The following is a 27,388-nucleotide window of genomic DNA, read 5'->3' as shown; positions in this document are numbered from 1 at the left end:
ATGGGATATAATCCGGACTTGAAGTTAGGAACTTCAATTACTTCGTATATACACTCTGCACAACAACAACTAAACTGTATATGCAATCTAGTCTCCAAGACAGGAGACTAGTGTAAAACTCAAGAAATAGATAACCCCATCTCAATATGAACCAAAGGCTCCAGGGAGCTAAACTCCCCCAAGCTCCCCAGCTCCCGTCTATCAAAGCTCACTTTCATCCTGAGCCTTCGGAGCTGAGCTTCCTTTGATACGTCAGGAGCTTCTCCTGCGCGCCTCGAAGATTCCCGGAAGCTCCACTTCACACAAGCGTAGAAGGACTCTCTGCTGATGTTTTCCCAGGTCTGGCGGAGGCAAACCCGCGTGTCGTGGGTTGTGGTGGTGAGGTTGAGGAAGTTTGAGTCGAGGATGAAGATTTTGCCGGTTTGAGGGTGGCCCGGCTTATAGGGTTGTAGGGTTTTGGAGAGTGTTCGTCGTAGGTTGGGGAGGATTGTGCCTAGGGCGTTTTGCTTGCCGGGGAGGATGATTAGTCCGTAGACTGTGTTTTGGGAGGAGGCGTGGGGGTTGGATTTCTTGAGAAGGGATGACGAAGCTGGGGATAGCAGTGTTTGGAGAAAGGTGTCGAGAGTGGATGATGTTTGCCATGTGTCTGGGATGGGAAAAGTGGTAGGGCCTTCTTCTGGGGGTGAGTGGTGGAGGTATATAGGAATGTGCTTCAGTGGTGACTGGATGCGTGGTTTTGGTTTCTGGGAGCGCTTAGCCGTGACGACTTCGTTCTCAGGAGGACCATGATTGAAGTCTGGTTGGGAGGCGTCGGTTTGTGAAGGGTGAGGTAGTGATATAGAGCCTTTGTCTAGATCATCTGGGTCATTTATGACTTTAGACTCTCCACTTCTTCGAGAAGATTTCTCTTTGTGAGACGATTCGTCTGTTGGGGCCGAGTCTTTCCTTTGCCCTGCTGTATGGGAAGAGAGATTCTCATTGTCCGTCAAGTAATGGCCATGAACATTGTGTTTCAATGGTGGTGAGGAGTCCTTGTCCTTGTCCTCATGTATGGGAATGGTACGTTGCATGGCGCTGGTTTCGTGACGACGTTTTGTTAATCTCATAGAATCACGTGGAGTGTCTTGAGAAGCAGACACACTGTTTGAAGGAGGCGCAGATCCCTCCCTACCCAGACTTTCGCTAGCCCCGATAGACCTAGAGTCGACAAGAGAGCTTTCTGTATTTTTAAGACTCTGTGATTGATCCGCACCGTAGTCCAATGCGGGATCTCCCAGCTTTAGGCGTTTGGCGGAATCGTGCTCTAGTCCATCCAACTCGTCGTTGGAAACAGATCGGGCATTTTCCGCCAGTACCTGCAACTCCGAGAATGATGCTGCATCCTCAAACGATCGATCGGAATGGATCTTCGTAATCCTCGGAAAGCGAAGTACATAATATCTGGCCCCTGACGGCTTCTCGAAGCCGCTGCCTAACATCTCAACGACAAAGGGGGTCTTGAAGACGACGTCCAGGCTTGCGCTGATACTCTCCCCGTACTCAAGCAAGAACCCATGTCCCGAGTCTGTGTTGCAGGCGGAAAACTCTCCAAACCGATTAAGTATCTGCATATGCTTCGTATTCATGCAGTTGTAGTTGATGGAATCCACCACCCGAAACTTCGGTGTGACACCGAACTGTACAACGGCTGCTTTGTTGACGAGGCATCCAATGAAGAACTCCGTCCATAACAATTTCTTGATTTGGTGGAGGGCCATGGCATCGCGAGAATTGAACCTTGCACCCACAATTGCAAGATCCACGGTATCGCCTAGTCCCGGTATATAGTCCTTCTTTAACTTGATCCAGTGGCCGGAGGAACCGTTTACTTCGCGGGGAAAGATTGTAAAGTAGGGGTCCTCGCATCCTTTCAGCACGAACCCCTCCCATCGCTCATGTATGCCTTTCTGAAAGATACTTTCGAGTCGCGACTGACCGTCATAATGAGAGAAGTCCAAAACCCACTGCTCAGAGATATCGGCGCGTCCTGGGATGGGTTGAATGGTATCTTTAAGGAGCAGCCGTCGTTCTCGATGGGGAAGCTTCAGACAGACGTTGTCATCGATGAGCAGGATGTCAAAGAACACTATCATCAAGTGGTCATACGGTTGCGGCCTGGCCAGAGTCAGAGACTAACGTTAAAGCTGTATTTCCATGCCACTCACGGCGAATCATTTCCTATCCCAATGAAGGTGCCAGATCGAGCGATAAATTTACGTAATTTGTGGAAATCCTCAATCCTGGCGTGCTTGTCACTCCAGACGAGCAATTCACCTTCGAGAATGCATCGGCGGGAGATTTTGCAACCCGGCATTCCTAGCTTCAAACAATCGCTGACAACTTGATGGATGCCGGCCCGATCCTTAGTCGAGTCTTTGCCACTCTTGGAAAAGATCTGAATGGGATTTAACCGCCTGGAAAGATCAATATGTATCTGGCAGTATTCACCGTCATATTTTCTCTCTATACTCATACGGCGGCTGCCAATCATGCGACAGCAATGCTTGATGCTCCTAGCCTTATAGTAGTCCGGGCGTCCTATCTTCACTCCAACATCAGGGCTGATGTACTGCAAGGCTATGAGTCCCAGGTCTTTGGCTAAATCCGGTTCAGGGTGTGGAGGGAAATGGCTTATTGGGCCCGAGGTTAGCGTGCTTAAAGCAGTCTCAAAGGAGTCCTGGAACATAAGTAGATGCGGAAGCAGAAAATGAAAGCTCTTCAGCGTGACCTGTTTGGGCAGAGCCACAGGAAAGTAACTTTTGAGTATCATTCGCGTGAGCCACTTGGCATCTCTGCTACGCAGTCGTCGATATAGTGGAGACAGCTCCTCATCTACCTTGACAGCCGTACGCTGTCTTCGCACCTGAGGACCGGAGAACTTGCATCGTGAAGCAATCTTCGCCAGGGCATAATCAATCTCTTCCACCGTGACCTCTTGGCCACTGATGACATGATTCTCGGCCTGTCGCATGACCTTCTCCACGGACTGCCCCAGGTCTATGCCGCCGGAGACGCAGCAACGCTCAAGCTCCTGGCGCCGGGAGTTCCCCAGGAGCAGACAGCGTGCTATCACTTTCTCCAACGATGCCGCTTGTAGCCAATAAACACGGTCCATGCGTTTCTCTGGGAACATGCAAGACAAGAGGGCCAACTGGTCGGTATTCTTATCACGGATTTGCTTATCATGCTGGGCGAACCATCGGGTCACGGCCTGAACATCGGGATCCGTGGCTTTGGCCTCATGAGGAGCTTTCACGATCCTGTTACTCTCGAGGGTCGATAGTAGATCGCACAGGTGAGTAAATTTGAACCCCATATAGACGTAGTAACGGAGGGCACAATTCCTGAAAAATCCCGCTCAATTTCGAGGGTCCGAGACGGCGTACCGACAGCCTGACGCATGGAAATGCGCAAAGCACAAGCTATTGCGGAGGATATCTTGAGAATGTCTGATGTCCACTGGAGGGGAAAAGGCAGGCGCAGGGGAAATCGGCCTCGATCGACGCGAGCGAAGCGCGAAAGCACGTGATGCTAACCAACCGTGGAATCAATCAATTGAACCCAACTTGGTCCTGACTATTAGGTCACCTAGGAAGAGGTGCTGTGAACGGGCCCTGCTTATATCCATATCAACGTTTCTAGGCCATTAGTTGACCTGACCGATATAACGGAAAGACTACCAAGGGCTGCCCAATGTGCTATGTCTACTCATCGGAGGAAGTCCGGACCCTAACGTGCATCGGCGCACCATCTTTGGCATGGGCCGTTGCCTTACCCGTCGTATACATGCGATCGCCTTCAACCATCCGCCGATCTACTTTCAACCCCTGCAGCTCTCGCAATCTATCCCATTCGTCCCAAGCCATCTCAATATCCAAGGTACGGACAGTGAATACTAGGACGAGCTTTAGCACCACGATCGCCAGTTCCTGGCCGATACATCGCCGAGGTCCAAGTTGGAACCCGCGCCATATGTCCTTGGCTGGATGCAATCGATCACCCTCTGGGACCAGAAACCGTTCAGGAATGAATTTTTCAGGGTCCGGAAAGACTGCTGGGTCATTGTGAATGGTGATAGAGCTGTCGAAAAGATCAAACCCGTCCGTCGGCCATGGTTCGTCCGCACCGTCGATACGAAAGGTAAAGGAAGGCTGGCCTTCCCGGATGGTGATGGTGGCGGGGTTCATGCGCAGGGTCTCTTTGATGACACCCAAGGTATACGGTAGCGAATCCAGGATATGAGGCACTTCCCGGATTCTGGCAGCAGCAAGGCTGGGGTCGGAACCCAACACTGTGTCGTGTTCGGCCTGCAACTTGGCCACACTTTCCGGGTTCAACTGCAGTTGTCTGAAGACACGAGGGATCGTAAGGGATAGCGCATCATCGCCACCAAAGAAAAATATCATCAGCTGGCTGAAGACATATTCAACAAATTCGTCGTCGGGGACATTGGCGCCGGTTGCCTTGGTTGCAAGTTCCTGGGAGTATTCTTCCACTGCTGATCGAATTATAGTGCGTGGCCCGGGGCTCGCCACACCGATGCTGTCTGTGATATATGGCCGGATATATTGGAAGATCTGCTGTCGCTTACGGCGCACCAGGAGCTTGAACCATGGAGTCGCCCTCCACAGGAGCTTGCGGGGGCTGAGGGTGATTTCCATGCGGGTCAGTTGCTCTCGAAAGGCGACGGTGAAGGGAGAGGGATACGGCGATTGCGAGTTCAAGCGAGTGTTACTGGGCATTATCAGCCGAACGGTCTCATCGGTAACAGAGTGAGATCGGTCGAAACTCACAGAACAACCCTCCCCGTGACGTCCAAAGCGAGATTGCTGGATATTTGCTCCATGGGGAATACTTGACCCCATTCACCGGTCCCACCAGACAGGTTTTTCAGCTCATTAGCGAAAGCTTCCACCTCCTCTAGGATAGCCGGGATCCAGGTCCGGATGTTGCCTCGACTGAAGCCCGGGTTGAATCTCGAGCGCCACATGCGCCACTCCTCACCGTGCATGCAGTTGAGGTCCTTCCCACTTGTAATGGGGTCCAAGAACTCTCCTTGCATGGGGGACTTTGGCAGGCTGCTACCAATCTCCATCTGATTTGATACGTAGGCCTTCATGGAAAACGCCATGGGCCGGGAAATCGGCCATACATCGACGTATATGACGGGGGGGCATTGCTTCTCGTCGGGGAAGAATTTGATCCAGTGTTTACTCATGTAGAAGCCGAAGGTTTGGATAAAATTTGCGTCGAAAGCCCAATCCCGGTAGAATCGGAGGACAATCAGGAGATGACCGAACACCAGGGAATGGGGCATGATTGGCTGCAATGTTCAGCGGGATACTCGCTTGGGAGAGATCAGCAACATACGATGCGTTGGGACTGTAGTCTCCTAAATGTCATTCGCGCCCGAGACAATCGCATCACGAAGCGCCCCATCAACACTGCGGAGACCACCATGGCCAGCAGAGCGAGCTTTTGCCCTTGGCCGAGGTAACTGCTGAATGAACAAGACATGATCACGGTTGCCAGTGCGCAATCGATGCGATAGACAGAGGGGTGAGGTGAAGACACCGGTGAGAAAGCACCAAGGGAAGATCCATTGTCTTTTTACCTATTCCTCCTCAACAAACAGAATCCATGGCAGTGAGTGAGGGTGCGAACAGCATTGACCCCAACACTGAGCAGTGCATCTAGTGCTACGCATGATGCCAAATCCATCCCATGAGTGGATACCAGATGCGGCATGTCGACGCTAGGAAGTCGTCCTCTTGCAGCAGAAGCCTCCTGTCATGCTGCTGTCCCTTGTCAGACGACTACGAAGCGGTGTGATATTAGGATAGCCTTGCATATCTGTCCTCTTCAGCAGCCGTTGCCAATGGCCGCCCAACCATGACAGTGTCCGGCATCCCCACGCCATAGGTAGGTTCTACTCTATACGACGGACCACCTCCGGTACGTGCCAATGTATCTGCACAAATAGGGCTATCTGATCGGAGCCTTTGCGCTCAGAATGTATTCTATCGTCATTCCAACCCAAGATAAGATGGCCCCTGTTGCCCTTGTAGAAGTGACCCCTCATCCCCCCAGTGATCAACAGCTTTGGAACCAAAATGCAAGTCACTTCCCGTCCTTCCACTATCACCCCCAATTCCTACCTTCCTTCCGTCTTCACCACGGTGGCAAGTCACGATGTACCTGTTTTCTTTTCGCGCTACCCTGCTGGGATCAGCGTTGCAGCGGTAGACGTCGAAGCCGCAATGCATGCCATCGGAGAGCTGGCTTCCACGGAGGGCTCCCGGGAAAGGCGACGAGCACGGATCAGACACACCAACCCTTACGGAGACCCGTTTGCTGTGTGTCATTGCACTGCCTTTCCGGACCGGCTGGTTCTGTTATCTAGCTTGGTCGAGGTGATGTGGATTCACGATGGTAGGTCCACGACCCTATTTTTAAAGAGAGAGATGCACATATAACCGTAAAACTCTCCATAGACGTAACAGAAGAAATGGATCACACCGAGGTACCAACTCTAGCAGAGAAGAGACGACCACACTAATCGTATCCAGGCCTGCAAAGCACACGCCGAACTAGCTGCGATTCTACGCCTCGACATCGACCCATCGAGCATCGACTCGAACAACAACCCACGCCTGAAAGCCCTAGCCGAGGTGCTCCGAAAAACCATCGACATAGACCCTGCCAAGGCTCCCGCCATGATCGAAATGCTAAAAACCTACCTCGCTACATTCGACAACGTCGCGGGTAACTTCACTCGACTGGAAGAATACATGCCCCATCGGATCGCGAACTGCGGATACTGGTCTGTTCCCACCCCCATGCCATCCCCATCTTATACCCCTCCCAGAAAAGAACCTAATAATGAATACCCACCACACAGGATGTCCTCCTACTTCATCCGGTGGGGCATGAACATGGACCTTAGCGACTCAGACTACGCCAGTATCGAGCAATACGACATCGCGATGGGAAATGTCCTCGGTCTAACGAATGATTACTTCAGTTGGCATATCGAGAAGGATCAAGAAACCGATCGGATGAGAAACGCCGTGATGGTTCTGATGAAGGAGCATCGTGTTACGGCTGAGGCCGCAAAGATGATGCTTCTGGGGATTATCGTGGATGAGGAGTCCAGAGCGGCGAAGCTCAAGGAGGAGAGGCTGAAGAGCCCAACTTCGCAGGACATTTTGCAGTATTTTGAGGCTATTGAGTTGTATGTGGGGGGTAGTTGTTATTGGCATTCGACTGCGCCGAGATATCAAATTTTTGAATAGATATAATTTGATAGATATAGATGTGTTTCTTGCGTCCGTTGATGTTCGTCACCTATTTGTGTGCTGCTTAGTTATATGGCATTGAGCGGATAGTCGTGACCAGGTGACTTGCGGTCACCTTTTCTTCTTCTATTGCTTCGAGAGATGGCAGTAGTCGGGTGTAGTAGAATACATGAAACGCAGGCTGCATCTTCTCAGAGTCTGACCTGCTCTTATACAGTCGTGCCCAACCAACGATATCCCAGGGATTCACGCAACATTATGGAAATTGAGAAAAGACACCCACCAAACTCCAGGCTTTTGAATATGAGTAATGTAGAAAGATGATGCAAATGACAGAAAGAGAGAAGAAACTGAAGTTGCCGTTACAGGATACCCTGTTTCTGGAGACTGGTATTCGTTAGCACATCTTGTAGAAAACCTAGGGGTTGTTGGGTGGGGGACATACTCGAGGTAGATCCTCTCTGGCATCACATTGCCCTCTGCGTCTTCCATCTGCACCACGTTGTCGCGGCCGTCTCTGTCCTTCTTGCGGTCCTGCTCTAGCTTGGTCCAGAGTCGGATTGCGTCCTCGATGCTAGTGATCTCACGGAAGAGGTTGGTATTAGACGTAATTCCCAGACACTTCAAACCGAAGATATGCAGAGCTTCGGAGAAATGCTTGTCAAAGGCACGACGACCCATATACACAAAGTTACCGCAGATCTCACAAGGATACTCCACTCCCAGGCCATGCAGTTTGTACAGCCAGTACGGGATCGGCTTGCCATCCCAAGCAAGTGGCAGTTTAAGGGGGTTGTAGATCCGATCTTCGTCATCTTCATCTGACTGATCGCCAGCGCGATCACCTCCAGGGTTCTCAGCGTCGTTAAGCAAGGCCTCGAGTTCCATCTGGCGTTCCCGTTCAGTCATACCCTGTCTGCGCTCCACGTTGATCTTGGTTGCTTGGCGTTCGGGCTGAAGCACTTGCGTCAAGGAACGCGCGCGGTGTTCTCTCTCTGCCACCGCACGCTCCTTGAGACGGTGGGCGACAGATGATGTGCCGCTGCCTGCAGATGGTGCTGGTCTGACACCGGAATCCCCAGAAGCCTTGCGGGCCTCGGCGGCCCGGATGTGTTTCTTACCAGTCAAGTGGTTCTTGTAGACGTTCTCATTCTTGAACTCCCTCTCGCAGTCCGCACACCAGATGCCTTCTCCGGAACCCTCGGTCTTGGGAACTTGAGTGCCAATCTCAGCAACCTCCTCGGTCCAACCGGGGACTTCGTTAGCTGCCCACTGCTTCTCAAATTCCTCATCGAGGCTGGCAAAAAGCTTGTCCAGATCTTGTAGCGGCTTCGTCTTCTTGATAAAGCTTTCGAGATAGTTGGCGAGTTCGCCGACGTACTTGAAATACCGGTCGGAGAGCTTGTTGTTTCGCTTAATAGGAAGTTGCGGGGGGGTGAACACATCGAACACGTCCAGGTATTGCACGTAGGTGAGTCGCTTGATCCCAGGCAAATTCAGGTAGTCTTCGTGCAATGTCGTAAGGTCCAAGTACTGTCCATAACCCTCTTCACCCGTGAACAAGTTGTCAATCTCCATTCCGGTCGGCTCACCCTCCCCAGGTTGACGGCGCTTATAGGCGCGCTCGAGGTTCTCCACTGGCTCGTTAGGGTAGCGCTTGTGGAAATCCTTTATTTCATCCAGCTGTCTGTAGAACTCCTCGAACTGATCACCGGTCGAGACGGCCTGGAGTTCCTTCTCACGCACGCCGTCGGCATCTTGGTAGATATCGAGCAACCTCTTGGACTGATCTTCGATGCGATTCAGAAAATGAGCGACCTCATGATCGCGAGCCAGGCGATCTCTAATCTACACGTTAGGACCGCGAGTTAGCGAGAAGCGACGAGCGAGAAACTGGGAGGCCACTTACCGTACGGGGCTCTTCAGCAACGCGGTCGGCAATCGCCTGCTCCAGCCGCTCAAGGTCCTCGTGGATGAACCGTTGCTCCTCAAAAATCATTGTGAGTACTTTTAAAAGTCTCCACCGGTCTTCTGCCGAGAATAGCGCTTTCTGAGGACGGGGAAGTTGACGGGCAAGTCGACGCCATCCATGAGAGCTTTGCGGCGAGATATCATCACGTGCGGCGGGCGGTGAAGCCTCGGTCGCAGCGAAAAGTCGCGCCGGAGAAGCTGGGCGATTCTTCTGCTCCACCAGGCCAGCTCCCCTCCACCGACTTGAGGCTATTCCCTTTCACCCAATTTCCACAGCTTACAGACCTGGTGTATTCAACATGGCGGACGGAATTGACAGACGCGCTGATGGTAGGACAAGAATTCCCTCATTAACGCACGCCCGTGTGCTGATCGCGCAAACCCAGACCGGATGGAGTTCAACACCTCGAAGGAGGTCACGGTTGCTCCTACTTTCGAGGACATGCACCTGAAGGAGAGTCTCCTCCGTGGTATCTACGCCTATGGCTACGAGTCTCCCTCCGCAGTTCAGTCCCGTGCCATTGTCCAAATCTGCAAAGGTCGCGATACCATCGCCCAGGCGCAATCCGGTACCGGTAAGACCGCTACGTTCTCGATCAGTATCCTCCAGGTCATCGATACTGTTGTTCGCGAGTCTCAGGGTACGTAGTATACTTGATTCCCGATCCCGTTGTCTAGTTATGGCAAGGCTCACCTATTGTAGCACTGGTTCTTTCCCCCACTCGCGAACTTGCCACCCAAATTCAGTCCGTCATTATGGCCCTCGGTGATTACATGAACGTCCAATGCCACGCTTGTATCGGAGGTACAAATATCGGAGAGGATATCAGGAAGCTTGACTACGGTCAACATGTGGTTTCGGGTACACCGGGCAGAGTCGCAGATATGATCCGCAGACGCCACTTGCGCACTCGTCATATCAAGATGCTGGTTCTTGATGAAGCCGACGAGCTTCTCAACCGTGGATTCCGCGAACAGATCTACGATGTCTACCGCTATCTTCCTCCTGCCACCCAGGTCGTCGTCGTTTCCGCCACACTCCCCTACGATGTGCTGGACATGACCACCAAGTTCATGACCGATCCCGTGCGCGTCCTAGTCAAGCGTGACGAATTGACCCTCGAAGGCATTAAGCAGTACTTCATCGCAGTTGAGAAGGAAGAGTGGAAGTTTGATACCCTGTGCGATCTTTACGACACCTTGACTATCACCCAGGCAGTCATTTTCTGCAACACTCGTCGCAAGGTCGACTGGCTCACTGATAAGATGCGCGAAGCCAACTTCACCGTGTCCAGCATGCACGGTGAGATGCCCCAGAAGGAGCGTGACAGTATTATGCAGGACTTCCGTCAGGGCAACTCTCGCGTCCTGATCTCCACCGATGTCTGGGCTCGTGGTATCGACGTGCAGCAAGTGTCCCTGGTTATCAATTACGACCTGCCCACCAACCGTGAAAACTACATCCACCGTATCGGCCGTAGCGGTCGTTTCGGACGTAAGGGTGTTGCCATCAACTTTGTTACCAGCGACGATGTGCGGATCCTCCGTGATATTGAGCTGTACTATTCCACTCAGATCGACGAGATGCCCATGAACGGTAAGTTCTTTCTCAATACCGATAACCAAGTTTCAACTAACGAGTTCCTCAGTCGCCGATCTCCTGTCGTAAACAATCTTTCATGTCTGGTTTATTTACTACCATTTGAAAAGTCACAACCGTCTCCTAGCATGAGACTTCGAGCATACCAGCAGTACCATGCTCACTTCCTTTTCATGCATTCGAGAAAGATGGAGAAGGCCAGAACACCGTCCCCGGTGCGCTGGGTCCTAAATTGTGTGGAGGAAATGGGAAAATAATCAAATTGGTTAGTCCACATATTCACTCACTGCCTGTTTATTCCGTCCAAAACACAGCATCTAACACAGTTTTAGTGATGTCCGAATAAATATTGCGGCGTAACCATCGACCAAGTGGCGGAGCCGTTCAGGATATCGTTTGCTATTCTATCTTTGCACTATCTTCTCTGAATATCTCTGGCGTTTGATATGTTTTTCGGGATTGCTATAGTTGGAGTTATATCATGATCAAGCCAAAATTTCAATCTATGTCAGGACACGTGTGTTATGTTGTTTCGAAAACTATCTTTTTGGGAGGCATCATCGTAGTGAAATTCCTCACAATAAAGTGTAGCTGCGCTATCATGTTCCTCACTAGTTGATCCCATATTCATATAATTAACTACTAATCCATTCATTTACCCGACGCAAGCTCTACCAGTCAAGTGTCCAACCTCAGAGAGAGACAGAAGCAACATTTCAGACGAAAAGAAGGTACAGACTATACTTTGAAGACACAAAAAGCCAAGTCTCACTCCGCCCGACCTAACCCTGAACCCTTCCTGATTTCACCCAATAACAAACCATGAACATAAGTATGGAGTCGTCTTTATATGTAGCAAACGGGGGTACACGGTATGGATGGATAGGTCGATACCTATGCAGGGCCTATCGCGGCAATGCATGATGATAATGATGATGATGATGATGATGCCCAGAGAAAAACGAATACAAAGCATATATTGATCTGTACCAAAACAGTGGCGCCGGAAACCTGTATTAATGGATCACTGATGGGCCAGAAAATGCGTATATGCAGGGTGGAGAGAAGAAACGGGAGAGTTGGATAAGGGGTGGGGAGGATAAGAGAGGGGAGGAGAGGAGGGTACTTTGGCTTGAGGGGTCAGAGAGCCTCCAATTGTAAGAAATGATGTATGACTGCCTGCTCCTATGAAAGGGGTTGGTTCAGTTAAAACTTGATGTGGACCGTAGGGCGCTGGTGCGAGTGAAGCCACCCGACGGCACGGCCCTGTGCTTGCCCGCTGCTACGCTAGGTCTTACATCGCGTTCACGTGTCCAACTGAAGGTACGTCAGTCAAGGGCCGAGTGAATGAGAAAGTGAATGGGGAGCTCACATCCTAACTAAGCAGTCATCCCCGGCGGAAGCAAACATTCCGGGGTCTCTAGGATTCCAGGACATCGAATTGACGCATCCTCGTATATGCCCTTCCAAGGCTTCCACAAGCGTCCCAGCTTCTTTGTGGAAGATGTAAACCCGTGAATCTAGTTGACTGTTAGCTAAAGACGGCGGTGGATGCAATGTGACCTCTCACCTTCACTTCCGCTGACAATGAAGTTCTCAGCGGCTCCACCGAAGACACTGCGAATGACAAAATGGCCCTGCTTTTGCCCTGAAAAACGCCGTACTACGTCGGTTGAGTTGATGTCAACGAGTTGTATCTGACCATCGGCAGAGTTTATAAGCATATGGCGCGAATCCCTGCTGACAGCGACCGAGGTTGGTTTGCTTTTAAGGGCGAGGCAGTACTCTTCCTCGCGAGTAGCAAAGTTATAAACGTGGACTTTCTGATCCAAATCCGCGGCGATGAGGCGCCGCCCGTCGGGCGTGATGGCACAGTCTTGCACGCGGAAGCCGTCAGGCCACACGTACAGAGTCTGTCCACGCATGCCCCAGTGACACAGCTGCGCGTTTACGTCAAGAGCGCCCGTCACAAAGGACTCTCCATCAGGAGCCCACGCCGCAGCTGTCACAGGATGACGGTGTTGATTGATGGTCAGAAGGCAACGACCAGTCTTTACCCAGGGTCAGTACAAACAATGACAATTTAGAAGAAAGGGACACCGTACCTCAACACTCCAAACACGGGCTGTCTTGTCTTGCGAACAAGTGATGATCTTCGAATCATCTGGGCTCCACGAACACTGCGCAACACCGTCGTCATGGCCCAATAACCTTTGCAGTACAGCAAAGGTGCTGGTGTCGTAGATGATCACGCTCTGGTCCTTGCTTGCCGTGACCAATTTCGTCCCGTCATTTGAAAATTGGCACCACCAAACCTCGTCGGAATGTTGACTTAGCTCGATGCTTGTCCGCAGGGGGAAGTCCTTGCGATCACACATGTGGTCTGAATATAATGAGGGAGGAGATGCAGTATTATGATATAGGCATTGGTTGATTTGATTGTGCTTGACGTGATCTAGCAGAATCGCCAGGCGATTATCGGGGATCATCACAGAGGGTGATATTGATCCTGCTGTTGTGTTAAGAATATGCAGAATAAAGTTTCGGACACAGGCATGACTCACTCGATAGCTCTGATAGCAGACGCTCACGAGAGGAGCTGATGGGACCATCCCAACCGGCCTGGTCATGGAGGTGCTCTGGTGGGCACATGAGAAGACTAGAAGCAGTCAGTTTGATACATCTCAAGCTGCTCAGGGGATGTTATGGTAGACTCACCTGGACAGAGCATGCAACCGGCCTATGTCATAATTCAGCGGCGTTAATTCATGCCGCAGAACGATCAAGGCCGCCGCCAAATCGCGAGCTTCCAACAACTCGAGGAATTTCTGCTGACGTAGATAGAAGAGCATTTCGTTCTTCTGAGCATGATCCACCAATACCAGTTTCTCCTTATTCGTTGCTTGGTCGGCGCTGTTGCCTCCCCGACCAACCCCATCTGGATAGAATGACTGCACCAGTATATGCTCCGCCTCCGTCCACCGTCCCTCCAACACTGCATTCCGAAATGTAGCAACGGCTGGGCTCTCCAGCTGATACCCACTCTCCTTGCTCAACAATGTCGCCGCCCCATCATATCCAAGCTCAAATAGGCTTTGAATGAGGATCCGAGTAACTTCTTCTCGGTCATGGCCAAAATATGAAGGAGGGCTGACTGACGCCTTTTGCGATCCGTTTGTACGTATGCCTCTGTTGGATGCGGCAAAAGCGCCTTGACCGTTCAGGGTGTGGGAGAAAGCCGCCTTCTGGGACGGAGACGCCGCCGAGCCATTTAACGCATGAGAGGAGCCGTTCGTATTGGAGATACCATCTGGCCGCATATTTGCCAGGCGCCTGCGCTTGGGGTATGGTTCGTAGCCCTCGGATGGGGCGCGTGATTGAATCCTGCTGGATGCCTGAGACCCGGCCTCGCTTGCCGTACGATCCTCCGCGAAACCTCCAGACCCCTCGGTAGTACGTCCGGGCGTATCGGGTGTGCTACTGCGACGACGTCGACGAGCAGACGAGTTTCCAAGAGCGCCTGCTGTACCGTAACGATTGCCGACTGCCGATCTTTGGAGGGATGACGAAGAGGGGCCGCCCGTAGCGGAAGTGGCTTGACGGTGTGACGGTGTAGGATCGAGGGGGATAGGAGGGTCGGGGTGGTCGGGAGCGGCGGAGGAGGGTGTGTAGGAGGGGGGATTGTCTGCCAGATCGAAAACTTTCAGATCTGCCCTTTCGCCTGGCTCTGTAGAAGAACCAGGAGAGCAGACCTATATCAGTGGCGGCTCACTGATACTCGCCGAGGTTCGATCCTCCTTTTGGAGCTCGTTGAACAGCTCCAGGGCCGTTCAATGCGGTGTTGTCTGGTGACGAATATCGGTGGCGAGTCTATTATATCAGCTCCTAGTCAGCCCGTGCTCTGTGGGATGGTTGGAAGGTTGGAGGGGGAATTCGTACCGTCGCCGGGCGGAGGTCTTATCGGACTAGGAGGGTCAAGTCCGGGGAAAGACAACCGAGTGTTGGGGATGGAGCACAGCAGTAGGACAGATGGCACGCACGGTCTCGGGAGGGAACTCGGATCAAGAAGCGGTTCGAGGGAGTTTCAGCAACGGGTCAACCGAGGAAGTATGGCAGGTGAGTGAAGTGGAGAGATAGCAGAGCGCAGGAGGAAAGCTGGAGGAACGGAAGTGCAGGTCGAAGCACATCGGCGGCTGGTCTGACTGACTGATTGATTGACGGCGTCCGTGGGGCCCAGCAGTCCCGACAATCCACCACCAACACCCAGTGAAATCCAGTTCCCCAGTGCACGGTTTCACCGCGCCTGCCCAAACCCTAAGGGTAGATCGCTGGTTCTACTCGGATCCTTTGCAGTATTCCTCCGTACAGTCTTGGGGGAAGAGATCTTCGTACGCGTCTAGCCAGAGGGCGAGGCGATTGCCGACCCCGACGATGAATGATGACGATGATACAATACGGTATGACGATACTGAAAAAGGTTATCGCCAGCAGCCAGAAAGGCACCTTCGATTCCTGCCCCGTTCGCTTCGAGGTTTTGTCTTTGCTGATTATATCTGTTTTCGAATTACTTGTTTCATTTCTTTTTCTCCCTACGACTTTCCTTCCCTGGGCTCCTGTCTCCAGGTGTACATCGTAGAACGGAGGGTGTTCCCACCACCACCCCTCCAGTTGATCTGAATGTACTTCGATTTACACGCGCATCACCTGAAGGGAAGAGCAGCTGACATGGAGATCCCGATATGACACCATCCTGGGTGATTCAAGGGGCATGGCCAAACGGTTGGCCGACTGGGTCTCAGATCATCACTGCCGCCTATCACCTGCACCTCCCGCTCGGGCACACCAAATGAGCTGTTCCCATGTCAGTTCCAGGGGCGCTTCGGGCCCTGGACCATATACATTATACTCCTTCCTTTAAGCATCCTTATCTGCTCCGTACCAGGGCTTGGCCTCCATCGACCATCTCCATCTCAGCACTGACTTCCAACCAGCACGGCCTGCCATGCAGCCCAATAACGCCACAGCCTACTACTAGTACATGTACCCAACAGCCCACTGTGGAGGCATGCCATCTGGTACCACTGGCGTGGACCCAAGTGGGCATGTCGATGACTCGATTAGGCGCTGCTGTGGGTGTGGGGGCCCCAGACCTTGCTAGACTTGATCGGATGTGATTCCCTTGCACATTCTCGCTTCCCGATGAGTGATCCGGGATCTATGGTTTTACATCTGAACCGTGGCTGTAATACTGCAGCTCAGAGGCTACGACTCGCCTACCATCATTCAGGGCGGAAACTCATAGGATGGAAATCCGGCAACAGATTACTGGTGTCCAGTTCCCCGCAGTTGCATGAGCGCATCTAAAACTGTCTTCTGGTGTTCTGGCTAGCCATGCTCGGGCACGAAGCCCCTCTTGTTCTCGGAGAAACAATTGGATTGGCGGATGCTGCTAGTACCTGATTCCTGAGATGGTCCCGATGCGATACTAAGTTTACTCCAAACGCCCGGCGTTCTTCACCGCTGCTTCCGGCGAACAGCGGGCGATCAATCCGAAAGTGTTGGACTTCATCAAACATTACATCAACACGAAGGTTTTGGTATCGAATCTCTCTCAAATAAGGAGAGCTACAACTCAATAGGCCTTGATGAGTCCGCCTGCTCACAACACACATATGCTGCTGACTGCGATTGTAGTCTCATACCGCGATCTCATTTCTATGAGCGTGGACGTATGCCTGCAGCTAACCGAGAGATGTACTTCGACTCTGCACCATGCATATTGACAATAAATAATCGAGAGTTACGTTCGGAAAGTATGACTGCCGGGCCAATTCTAGCAGTGGGCTAGAATCACAGCGCCAGGGCTTATCCTGTCATCTTTCTTGGTTTCCTCTACGAACATGGCTCTAGACTTCCACGACACATGTCCCTGGAAGGGGATCGATTTACTCTCTACCAGCAGATATGCCCCTGATGGAGGGTCTGAATGACTTTTCAATGGACTATTGGGCAGATAGTCGTTACCTATACAGTACCGTGCACAAGGGGCGCCTGTTATTGTTCCGATTGAACGATGAGGATGCCTTGACATAGCTATGGATCATCCGGATACCCTACCCAGGAGTCTCAGATATGTTCCTGATTCATCAGACTCTTTGCCCGGAGAGCCGAGATTGAACGAGCCCGTCTATTGGACTCCACGTAACCGGCAACAAGATCCGAGAGACATGCTTAAATCAGGCCACGGCCATCTAGAACGAGTAACAACCGGGCCTGATATCAACCTAGGCCTTCCTCAGGGACTAGACCACAGCAGACCATTGATATACAGTAATTACACCTCAACCCATCATCAAACCAATCCCTAAACAACAAGGAGAAGTGGAAGAAGAGGCAGACACCCCAACAAACACCAACAACATCTCAACCACCCCCAAACCCACCCTCAAACACAAAGAAACAAACATGCAACCTACCTCCTACATACACCCGTATCTATGCACCGTAACCTTCCCCACATACATAGTACACATCCAATACCAATAAACCCACCCATCCCTCCCCCCCTCACAATGACATAACCAATACCACCAATACCACCCCTTCCCACCTGACCTCATAATGATGCACCACCCATCTCCCTCCCCAATTAGAGCCTTCCCATCCTACATACCATGGTATAAGTAGCTAACTTTCCCCCCCTTCACCTCACCCCCAAGGTTCTCATCTTCATTGTCCATTCACAAGACATAAACCAGATATATATTTCTCCACTCATCGATCACACCATCTTCATCCTATCTGATCCGATCTAATCCTGTCAATATGGGCTGCGGTTGCGGATCAGGAAATACGTGTGGCTGCAGTGGCCCGAGTACCTGCTCTTGTGGCCAGGGGTGCACTTGTAAGGAGTGTGGGGTATGTCCCTTTCTTCCCTTGGTTGTTTTGTTTGGGATAGATTGAGCTAATTGGTTGCTGTGTAGAAGTAAATTTGAGATCTAAGATCTGGGGAATGAGGGTGTGATTTGAATGAATGAGTATAGGGTGTGAAGGGAGATTTTGGTGGATAATCAAGTTAATGAGTATGAGATGGAAGTTGTATGAATGAAAGTCTATTCTTTTGTGCTTATTGATTTATATTTGTGGTGCTGGATGTGTAGATGTGCAAATTGAATTGTACTAGTGTTCATTTTCGGTGGTGGGAACTGCAGAGTGTAGACGTAGAGCTTCATGGATTGTGCTTCTGTGGGGTGATGGATGATAGAAGTGCCATTTGCATGTCAGTGAGGCTGAAGCTGAGGGATGCAGATGATGTTGTTTCAGTTCCATGTCGATAACGTCATTGTGGGGAAGGTGGAACGCGGACACATCGTATCTATATACACGGGAGAATCACATGGCTGTAATGCCAGAAATGTGCACTGAAAGGAAGATAGAATGGTAAATCGCATACGGAGTTTTGAATAACCTGTCAAAAAGGCATGCTCAATATGCGTAACGCATATATACCTCCGCTGAGCATAATCACGGCAGTAAGGAAGGCGGCTATAAGACCCAGCAGCGCCACGGTCTCAATGCCATGAGGCGCTGGATTCGATGTCCGGCGTTCTCCCAGTTTTGTGGTCCTCGTGTAGAATGGAATATACTTGAACGCGTAGAGCGTTTCACCGCCGAGACCTTTCTCTCGGTCGTTTATAATGGTGTGATATTTTCTGCGACGGAACTGGATAGGATAGGTCAGTGCATTACACCTAAGAATGACAGCATGGTGTATAGACGTACTGCGATAAGGGCCTGGTCTATTTTAGGAGACAATCGGGCCACATATGATAATCCCATGACGACGAAGCAATACCCGAATACCAGGGCTTGGTAGTATATGGTGGTTGGAGGGATACCGAGACTGTCAGAGAGCTGACTCCCGTGGAGTCGTCTAGCCATCGCCTCCATAAACTCTTTCGACGCATATGTGGGCGGGGTCTTTTCTAAGCCCAAAATGATATTGCGTGCTAATATCCTGCTAGTATCAGTAGGATCAATCTCAGACACGGTCAGTGACTCCATCATGGCACGCGCGGCCTGCTGGCTGGCGAATGGCGCGTTTGGAGTACCCATGTAGTAGGCCACCAATCTCTAAAGTGCGAGATAATCGTTGATTTCCTGCTTTCGGAGCCAGATACCTTGTCGAGGGAGACCCATCCAGACCACCAGGGTTGAGAAAGTGTTGATTGTCGCAATGCAATCAAGATCGTTGATGGGGATGCCGTATTTATCGACGTCATAATAACCTGGCTCTTTCTTTGCCAGACTCAGTATCCTCGAACGAACAGACGCATGCAGCAGCCGTACACGGATGGATGCGATATGACCCACACCGCCTGGCTTTATTGCGTCCAAAGATTCAGACACCTGGAGGACGTACTGCAGGGTCTCCAGCAATCTGCGCCGCACAACGTCGGCAGAGAAACCTCCAGTTCGGGTCAGGGTTTCGGCCACACGTGCAGAGCCCCTGGGAAGAGTTATTAATTGGAATCAGAAACATTGGTGTAAAAAGAAACTAACATGCCACCGAGAAGACTTGCAAAGTTAAGCTGTCCTCGTCAGCTTCGCAACGATGGGACCTATTGTATGATAGACTTACCGCATTCAACATAGGAAGGCCATAGCGAAAGAACACATCTTGTCCCCGTTGGATCTGCTGCCAGTCGACCCATTCCGGCACGGTGTTGACCTGCGTCCAGAGCTCACGAAGTTTCGAGTCATTACTTACGCGATCCTTCAGCAAGGTATACATGTCCCTTTGGGACACCTTCGGGCCCACATCGTTATTCTGAGCATTTCCTACCGTATTCAAAGGAGAAAGGACATCCAGTCGTTCGATGCACTCATCGGCAAGCCTGTCATAGGTGAAAATCTTTGGTCGCAACTGTTCCTTAGTCTGGTGGAGATCAGTCCACACAAACTTGAGGTCCCAAAGGTTCGATGGCGACATTGTGCTATCTCGATCTGGTTTTCGAAGAGCATAAAACATGAGGGAGGTATCTGATTCTGTGCCGCCGAGCAATTTATATATATTGCGTGAGTGGTGCATCACAAATCAGGACTAAAAGGCATAATCTTCCATTCATCGCGATGAACCAGTCCCAGATAGTAGTTTAACTGCTAAAGGTTCATAGATCAAGAGCTCGAAAAGCCCAACAAAGACTTGTGGGTCTATGATGGAAGATGATTTAGACTGCCAAAGAGATCTGCGGGGAAGTCCTGAATATCGTCAAAGCACATGAACGATCACATCAAGGGACGATTTTTAGGTGATTCTGAGATCCGTTGCAATGTATGCTACCATGGTTGGAAATTGGGAAGAAAGCCCCCATGCCTGTATTCTACAGGTGACTGATGGATACTCATTGGCATGGTCGCTGTGAGGGGATGATTCAAGATCCCGTCATGGCAACCGTTATCATTGGAGGGTCAAGTTTTGCAGTGAACCAAGGCCTTGAGGCAGTGCAGCATCTCCAAGAGCTGTTACCAGCCCATTCCGACTCAACGTTCGGGGACTTTGATTTAGTTCATTGTGGAGGGAGTAGTGTAGGTAGTTAGGCGGCACCTTTCGATAAGCCGGCTGAGTCAACACGCAACACCGCAAGGGCCACACAGCCAATAGCTCATCAGGGGCCACGATCTATTGATGCCCCAGATGGTCAATCCTCTAGATAAATGGATACTTCTTACTATGATCCCCCGGATGGAATGCTAGGACTCGGCGTGCGACGACTTAAAGCCCGCCCTTCGCTGCTGGAACTGATCGCGCGTCACGACGAGGGAGTTGGTTCGAGGTCGTCATCACCGCCTGAACTATCTGGACTAGACTACCTGGACAGCCCGCAACTGCCACCGCTCCCCGTCTCGCCCACTTCATCATCCTGCAGCCACAGCTCCTCCTCCTCTTCTTCTCCTCCTTCCCCCATCCATCCCTCCCCCTCCCCCGCCCTGTCCACTCCTGCTATCCACCTCCCTACTCCACGCATCATGGCCCCCTCCGCTGATGCTGGCGAGTCCCAGCATGGCTCCGTCTTCTCCGTCTCCGGTCCCGTCGTCGTGGCCGAGCATATGATCGGCTGTGCCATGTACGAGTTGGTATGCCCCCATGCCTTGGTTCTTTTTATTCGTTGGGATTTCAAGCTCAGCAGTCGATCAAGTTGAATCGCTAACACATCGCAATGCTCGTAGTGCCGTGTCGGTCATGATCAGCTCGTCGGTGAGGTCATTCGGATCGATGCCGATAAGGCCACTATTCAGGTCTACGAGGAGACAGGTACACCACCACCGCCAGTCCCGCCATCGACAGCCCCAGTGTCTAACTGCATCTTCCTCTAGCTGGTTTGACGGTCGGCGATCCGGTCTTGCGGACAGGAAAGCCCCTTTCGGTCGAGCTAGGCCCCGGTTTGATGGAAACAATTTACGATGGTATTCAGCGGCCTCTGAAGGCGATTTACGACCAGTCCAAGGGTATCTACATCCCCCGTGGTATTGCGGTCAACGCGCTGGATCGGGAGAAGAAGTGGGACTTTACGCCGGGCAAGTACAAGGTCGGCGACCACATTACCGGAGGTGACATCTGGGGTACCGTTGCCGAGAACAGCCTGGTGAACGACCACAAGATCATCCTCCCTCCCCGCGCCAGAGGTACTATCACCCGCATAGCCGAGGCTGGAAGCTACACGGTCGAGGAGAAGCTGCTGGAAATCGAGTTCAATGGCGTCAAGACGGAACACAGTATGATGCACACCTGGCCCGTCCGTGTGCCCAGACCCGTGAACGAGAAGCTGTCGTCCGACGCCCCCTTCATTGTCGGCCAGAGAGTCCTGGACTCCCTGTTTCCCAGTGTCCAGGGTGGTACCGTGTGTATTCCCGGTGCCTTCGGATGTGGTAAGACTGTCATCTCGCAGAGTGTGTCCAAGTTCTCCAACAGTGATATCATCGTCTACGTCGGTTGTGGTGAGCGTGGTAACGAGATGGCTGAGGTCTTGATGGATTTTCCCGAGGTAGGTGAACCATCTGATGGCAAGATCCTCCCGTACTGACGAGCGATCTCGCTAGCTCTCCATTGAAGTCGATGGCCGCAAAGAACCCATTATGAAGCGTACCTGCCTGATCGCCAACACCTCCAACATGCCCGTCGCTGCCCGTGAGGCCTCCATCTACACCGGTATCACGATCGCCGAGTACTTCCGTGACCAGGGTAAGAATGTGGCTATGATGGCGGATTCCAGTTCCCGCTGGGCCGAGGCCCTTCGTGAAATTTCCGGTCGTTTGGGTGAGATGCCCGCTGACCAGGGTTTCCCGGCCTACCTGGGTGCCAAGCTGGCTTCCTTCTACGAACGTGCGGGCAAGAGTACCGCTCTCGGAAGCCCCGAGAGAATCGGCAGTGTCAGTATTGTCGCTGCCGTCAGTCCTCCGGGTGGTGATTTCTCGGACCCTGTCACCAGTAGTACCCTGGGTATTGTCCAGGTGTTCTGGGGCTTGGACAAGAAATTGGCCCAGCGGAAGCATTTCCCTTCGATCAACACGTCGATCTCCTACAGCAAGTACACGACGATTTTGGACCGGTACTACGAGAAGCACCACCCCGAGTTCCCTCGCCTGCGTGACCAGATCCGTGAGCTGCTGACCAAGTCGGAAGATCTGGACCAGGTTGTGCAGCTGGTCGGTAAGGCCGCTTTGGGTGACTCGGACAAGATCACCCTGGACGTGGCTGCCATGGTCAAGGATGATTTCCTGCAGCAGAACGGCTACAGTGACTACGACCAGTTCTGCCCCCTGTGGAAGACCGAGTACATGATGAAGGCTTTTATGGGCTACCACGACGAAGCCCAGAAGGCTGTGGCCCAGGGTCAGAACTGGGCCAAGGTTCGCGACGCCACAACCGACATTCAGAGCGCACTGCGGAGCATGAAGTTCGAGGTGCCGACCAACGAGGCCGAAGTTTCCGAGAAGGTAAGTCCGACGGCGCTGCTCCTCATGATGCATTTATCTAACTGTGCCGCAGTACGAGAAGGTCCTCCAGTCCATGACGGAGCGGTTTGCTTCGGTGTCGGATGAGTAGAGGGGTCATTCACGGTGGACCGGGGTCGAGCTGTCTATTTTATATCCCGAGCTTGTAGCATAGCAAATTCCCAGTATATGTAGTTATTGCAGTTGCCTTGTTGAATTCGAGAAGGTTCCGATTGTGGTGTGCGCGGGCGTGAGTCAGTCAGGCAGCATCATTCAGCAACTGGTGCCATAGTCTGGCCGCTTTTGGGTGGCCAAATCCACATGACGCGGCCCCCCGTTTGCTGTGTACGGAGTCCCAGTGAGTGGTTCATTGGGTACCTCTTTCTGTAAACCAGTCAATTGTAGACGTCGGTTTGCCACCGTCAGGGTCCCCGGTTAGGGTGGGTAACGCCGTGGCAGGCCGTGATTGCAGCGCATCTCCTCCGTTGGTACTCCGGTATCTAATAGTATCTGATCTGGACCGAAGCGAAACTCTCCACTTGGCCCTTCCCGCCTTCGCTCGCCCTCTTCCCTTTCAACCCCCCCAAACATCCTCTTCGCTCCTCTCCATATCCCCCTGACCGGACAATCGCTCCCCGGACGTTGTCTAGCTACTTGCTTACGTCCCTCTATAATCATCTCTTTTATTAGTTTGGAGCAACCGTCCCCTGTTTCCCGTTGCCAGCCATGGCAAGCCCGACTGGCTTCTCGTGCGCAACCCCTGGTCCCTCGTGCTGTCTCCTCCGATTCGCCTGGCTGACCTTATGGTGCCCGCAGGATAAACGTCAACGATCCCAGCCTGATCTCGCTGGTGAACAAGCTGCAGGATGTCTTTGCGACTGTCGGGGTAAGTCATGGGGCCGTGGAGCTGAGCTGCAACCAACCCCTCCGCCGACTGACACCGCCTGTTCCCTTTAGGTTCACAACCCCATCGATCTGCCCCAGATTGCCGTCGTCGGTTCGCAATCCAGCGGAAAGAGTTCCGTCCTAGAGAACATTGTCGGTCGGGATTTGTAAGTGCTTCTGTTGTCTCCGTCATGGTGTTGGTGGCTGCCGACTAACCGGAGCCTTATCGCTGCCTAGCCTCCCCCGTGGTTCTGGAATTGTCACTCGGAGACCCCTCGTCCTGCAACTGATCAACAAGCCCGCTGGTTCGCAAACAAATGGCGTCAAGGACGAGCCCCTGGAGACGACGGATAAGGAGGCCAATCTGGACGAGTACGGCGAGTTCCTCCACATTCCCGGCCAGAAGTTCTACGATTTCAACAAGATCCGCGAGGAGATTGTCCGCGAAACCGAGTCCAAGGTCGGTCGCAACGCCGGTATCTCGCCTGCTCCCATCAACCTGCGCATCTACTCGCCCAATGTCTTGACCCTCACGCTGGTCGACTTGCCCGGTTTGACCAAGGTCCCTGTGGGTGACCAGCCCAAGGATATCGAGCGTCAGATCCGCGACATGGTCCTGAAGTACATCAGCAAGCCCAACGCCATCATCTTGGCAGTCACCTCGGCCAACCAGGATCTGGCCAACTCGGATGGTCTGAAGCTGGCGCGGGAAGTCGACCCGGAGGGTCAACGCACGATCGGTGTGTTGACCAAGGTGGATTTGATGGACGAGGGTACCGACGTTGTGGATATTCTTGCGGGCAGGATTATCCCTCTGCGTCTGGGATACGTGCCGGTCGTCAACCGTGGTCAGCGTGATATCGAGAACAAGCGGCCTATCACATACGCCCTGGAGCACGAGAAGAACTTCTTCGAAGGCCACAAGGCTTACCGGAACAAGGCCTCATACTGCGGAACGCCTTATCTTGCCAGAAAGCTGAACCTGGTACGTGAGTTGGAGGCGGTGAGGAGCATTCGGGCTAACCTTGCTAGATCCTCATGATGCATATTAAGCAAACCCTCCCGGACATCAAGGCGCGCATTTCCTCCTCTCTCCAGAAGTACACCTCAGAGCTGTCGCAGCTCGGCGACTCGATGCTCGGAAACAGTGCCAATATTATCCTAAACATCATTACAGAATTCAGCAATGAGTACCGGACGGTGCTCGAGGGAAGCAACCAGGAGCTGTCCAGCATCGAGCTGTCGGGTGGTGCTCGTATCAGCTTTGTGTTCCACGAGCTCTACGCCAACGGTGTCAAGGCGGTCGATCCATTTGACCACGTCAAGGACATTGACATCCGAACCATCCTCTACAACTCGTCTGGTCCCTCCCCCGCACTGTTCGTTGGCACGACCGCCTTCGAGTTGATTGTGAAGCAGCAGATCAAGCGCCTGGAGGACCCTAGCTTGAAGTGTATCTCTCTGGTTTACGACGAACTTGTCCGCATTCTGGGTCAGCTCCTGAACAAGCAGCTGTTCCGGAGGTATCCCATGCTGAAGGAGAAGTTCCATGCGGTGGTTGTTGGTTTCTTCAAGAAGTGCATGGAGCCGACCAACAAGCTGGTTCACGACCTGATCTCCATGGAGGCATGCTATATCAACACGGGACACCCTGATTTCCTGAACGGACACCGCGTAAGTGCCACCATATCTTACCTTACCTGCCATGTGCTGACTGCATAGGCTATGACAATTGTCAACGAGCGTCAAAGTGCTGGAAAGCCTACTCAGGTCGACCCGAAGACGGGCAAGCCTCTGCCTCCGCGGGCCAACAGCCCGTCGGTTGAGGTTGCCGTCGATAACGGCAACTCCGGTGGGTTCTTTGGCAGCTTCTGGGCTTCAAAGAACAAGAAGAAGATGGCTGCCATGGAGCCGCCGCCGCCGACCCTTAAGGCGTCTGCGTCTTTGTCGGAGCGGGAAAGCGTGGAGGTTGAGGTCGTCAGTAAGTGTTGCACTTAGGCATGTCACGGAACCGATGCTGATGATCAACAGAGCTCCTGATTACATCGTACTACAACATCGTGAAGCGGACTATGATCGACATGGTTCCGAAAGCCATCATGTACAACCTTGTCCAGTATGTACCCGCCTACCTGTCTGCCTACCCGGACTGTATTGCTAACCCATGTAGATTTACCAAGGACGAGATGCAGCGCGAGCTCCTCGAGAACATGTACCGCAACAGCGAGCTGGATGAACTTCTGAAGGAGAGCGACTACACGGTGCGTCGGCGGAAGGAGTGCCAGCAGATGGTGGAGAGCCTGTCCCGGGCCAGCGAGATCGTCAGCCAAGTGCAGTGAGAAGGTTGGATGGTTAGTTTTGATCTATACACCGGTGCTTTCTGACCTGCTGGAGCCAGTCTTTTGGGTCTGTCGGAGGAGTTATCCTGATTATATTTCTTCTGCCAGGGTCTGGGCGGCATGATGAGGTTGCCAAGATTTCACGAATTTGTATCGCCTAATGATTGTGGATGATTGCGGTTTTAGAATTCAGACAGTTGCAGCTTAGTGCATGTATAGTAGCTGTAGATAGCCGATGGCTTAATATGCAATATGCTATATTAATATTACCTGCTATGTAGTTTGATGCTCAGACACTTCACATTCACGTCACCATACAATCCCTCCCTCTACCGATACAAACAACCCTTCACATCCACCCAAATAAATGACCTCCCAATCCAATGACCCCTGTACTATATGAACAGATCCCATGCAGATAGTAGATATGATACTGAATACAATGATACACTGACCCTCCCACATGTGCCGATAATCACCCCACTAACCCCTATCCGTCCCTAGCGCCTCACAGAGTGGATCCCATCTAATCATCCCGTGGTTAGTGTCATCAGCTCAACCAATGAGCGGTTGTGATTTGTTTCACCTGGGATACAGTTCTATAGAGCTGGCAGTGCATAATAGAATTGTTGTATTGTGGGGTGAGTGAGTATTGATTGAGGGTGGTGTGAAGGGAAAGGCAGGGCTAGGTGAAGGTGACTGAATGTAAAGGAATGTTAATGTTAATGTTTATGTGATGTTGTTTAGTATTGTATAGTAGAGTATTGTGTAGTGTAGTATAGTGTAGTGTAGTGAAGTGAGGTGAATGGTGTATTGAGGATAGAGTAGAGTGTCTGTGTTCGAGGGGATTACTTCTTGTTTTTTTGTTTCTTCATCTGACTCTGAATGCCCAGTTGATACTGACTTGCTTTGCTTTACATTACTCCTCTCTACAAGCAAAGATACATCTATCTTATCTCATCTCACAATCACATCTCCCTCAATTCAGCCATATTCTCACCGTAGCAAGTACGTAACTCCTCCCCATCATCTCCCCTCAACCCTATTAATCCTAACCCATCCCTCAGAATGTGCTACACGATCGACACAACCGAATCCTACGCCCTCTGCGCCTCCTCCTACCGCCACGTCATCCCCACGACCCTCGTATATCAATGTTGGCCGTGTCTGCTCGTCTCTCTCGCGATCTCTCCCTTCTCCTCCCTCGAGGATGTCCTCTCCCGCGCCCCGAGCCTCTGCCCCGAGGAAGCGTGGGAGTCGAT

General features: G+C 52.0%; 8 protein-coding genes across 8 annotated transcripts; 3 read left to right on the top strand and 5 right to left on the bottom strand.

The window, feature by feature from the left end:
* Window positions 1-89: 89 nt before the first annotated feature.
* BO80DRAFT_402999 (ATP dependent DNA ligase domain protein) lies at window positions 90-3,355 on the bottom strand (the record flags this gene model as incomplete). The annotated part of the gene is made up of 3 exons (XM_025717626.1): window positions 90-2,154; window positions 2,205-2,716; window positions 2,903-3,355. 3 exons carry the CDS (start codon window positions 3,353-3,355, stop codon window positions 120-122), a joined length of 3,000 nt encoding a protein of 999 aa, XP_025577394.1. The 3' UTR covers window positions 90-119.
* A 388-nt stretch (window positions 3,356-3,743) lies between these two features.
* On the bottom strand, window positions 3,744-5,356 carry BO80DRAFT_492259 (cytochrome P450; the record flags this gene model as incomplete). Its single annotated transcript, XM_025723757.1, has 2 exons — window positions 3,744-4,773; window positions 4,833-5,356. 2 exons carry the CDS (start codon window positions 5,354-5,356, stop codon window positions 3,744-3,746), a joined length of 1,554 nt encoding a protein of 517 aa, XP_025577393.1.
* A 796-nt stretch (window positions 5,357-6,152) lies between these two features.
* On the top strand, window positions 6,153-7,334 carry BO80DRAFT_463281 (terpene synthase family protein; the record flags this gene model as incomplete). The annotated part of the gene is made up of 4 exons (XM_025722580.1): window positions 6,153-6,471; window positions 6,534-6,562; window positions 6,609-6,862; window positions 6,941-7,334. 4 exons carry the CDS (start codon window positions 6,153-6,155, stop codon window positions 7,332-7,334), a joined length of 996 nt encoding a protein of 331 aa, XP_025577392.1.
* A 66-nt stretch (window positions 7,335-7,400) lies between these two features.
* BO80DRAFT_500806 (SF3a splicing factor complex subunit PRP9) lies at window positions 7,401-9,402 on the bottom strand. The gene is made up of 3 exons (XM_025724257.1): window positions 9,247-9,402; window positions 7,783-9,185; window positions 7,401-7,724 (listed from the first exon to the last, which is right to left on the bottom strand). The coding sequence occupies exons 1-3, from the start codon at window positions 9,334-9,336 to the stop codon at window positions 7,700-7,702; spliced, it is 1,518 nt and encodes a 505-aa protein (XP_025577391.1). The 5' UTR covers window positions 9,337-9,402; the 3' UTR covers window positions 7,401-7,699.
* Window positions 9,403-9,607: 205 nt separating this feature from the next.
* On the top strand, window positions 9,608-10,977 carry BO80DRAFT_443312 (ATP-dependent RNA helicase eIF4A; the record flags this gene model as incomplete). The annotated part of the gene is made up of 4 exons (XM_025721339.1): window positions 9,608-9,638; window positions 9,695-9,949; window positions 10,012-10,905; window positions 10,958-10,977. The coding sequence occupies 4 exons, from the start codon at window positions 9,608-9,610 to the stop codon at window positions 10,975-10,977; spliced, it is 1,200 nt and encodes a 399-aa protein (XP_025577390.1).
* A 1,020-nt stretch (window positions 10,978-11,997) lies between these two features.
* BO80DRAFT_25130 (WD40 repeat-containing protein) lies at window positions 11,998-14,698 on the bottom strand. The gene is made up of 6 exons (XM_025714643.1): window positions 13,627-14,698; window positions 13,473-13,567; window positions 13,014-13,417; window positions 12,479-12,959; window positions 12,281-12,428; window positions 11,998-12,225 (listed from the first exon to the last, which is right to left on the bottom strand). The coding sequence occupies exons 1-6, from the start codon at window positions 14,226-14,228 to the stop codon at window positions 12,111-12,113; spliced, it is 1,845 nt and encodes a 614-aa protein (XP_025577389.1). The 5' UTR covers window positions 14,229-14,698; the 3' UTR covers window positions 11,998-12,110.
* A 3,681-nt stretch (window positions 14,699-18,379) lies between these two features.
* On the bottom strand, window positions 18,380-19,900 carry BO80DRAFT_453747 (oxygenase MpaB family protein; the record flags this gene model as incomplete). The annotated part of the gene is made up of 5 exons (XM_025722035.1): window positions 18,380-18,631; window positions 18,691-19,041; window positions 19,114-19,417; window positions 19,471-19,499; window positions 19,550-19,900. The coding sequence occupies 5 exons, from the start codon at window positions 19,898-19,900 to the stop codon at window positions 18,380-18,382; spliced, it is 1,287 nt and encodes a 428-aa protein (XP_025577388.1).
* A 725-nt stretch (window positions 19,901-20,625) lies between these two features.
* BO80DRAFT_500803 (vacuolar ATP synthase catalytic subunit A) lies at window positions 20,626-26,396 on the top strand (the record flags this gene model as incomplete). Its single annotated transcript, XM_025724256.1, has 14 exons — window positions 20,626-21,045; window positions 21,139-21,223; window positions 21,286-21,953; window positions 22,009-22,905; window positions 22,958-22,989; window positions 23,107-23,152; window positions 23,308-23,342; window positions 23,719-23,788; window positions 23,860-23,954; window positions 24,025-24,772; window positions 24,820-25,461; window positions 25,510-25,768; window positions 25,819-25,903; window positions 25,958-26,396. 14 exons carry the CDS (start codon window positions 20,626-20,628, stop codon window positions 26,124-26,126), a joined length of 4,251 nt encoding a protein of 1,416 aa, XP_025577387.1. The 3' UTR covers window positions 26,127-26,396.
* Between the last annotated feature and the right edge of the window lie 992 nt (window positions 26,397-27,388).

Source organism: Aspergillus ibericus, assembly GCF_003184845.1.
Source record: "Aspergillus ibericus CBS 121593 unplaced genomic scaffold BO80scaffold_11, whole genome shotgun sequence".
In the NCBI taxonomy this organism is placed as follows: domain Eukaryota; kingdom Fungi; phylum Ascomycota; class Eurotiomycetes; order Eurotiales; family Aspergillaceae; genus Aspergillus; species Aspergillus ibericus.
Note: the sequence above shows the minus strand (reverse complement) of the source record. Positions and strands in the feature narration are given on the sequence as shown.

Bases quoted from the DNA above. Each gene is read 5' to 3' on its own strand.
- BO80DRAFT_500806 (XM_025724257.1), bottom strand. From the start codon at position 9,336: ATGATTTTTGAGGAGCAACGGTTCATCCACGAGGACCTTGAGCGGCTG. The intron at 9,186-9,246 runs GTAAGTGGCCTC...CCTAACGTGTAG, and splicing joins TTGCTGAAGAGCCCCGTACG to ATTAGAGATCGCCTGGCTCG. The intron at 7,725-7,782 runs GTATGTCCCCCA...AACGAATACCAG, and splicing joins CCAGAGAGGATCTACCTCGA to TCTCCAGAAACAGGGTATCC.
- BO80DRAFT_25130 (XM_025714643.1), bottom strand. From the start codon at position 14,228: ATGCGGCCAGATGGTATCTCCAATACGAACGGCTCCTCTCATGCGTTA. The intron at 13,568-13,626 runs GTGAGTCTACCA...GACTGCTTCTAG, and splicing joins CGGTTGCATGCTCTGTCCAG to TCTTCTCATGTGCCCACCAG. The intron at 12,226-12,280 runs GTGAGCTCCCCA...ACGTACCTTCAG, and splicing joins GATGACTGCTTAGTTAGGAT to TTGGACACGTGAACGCGATG.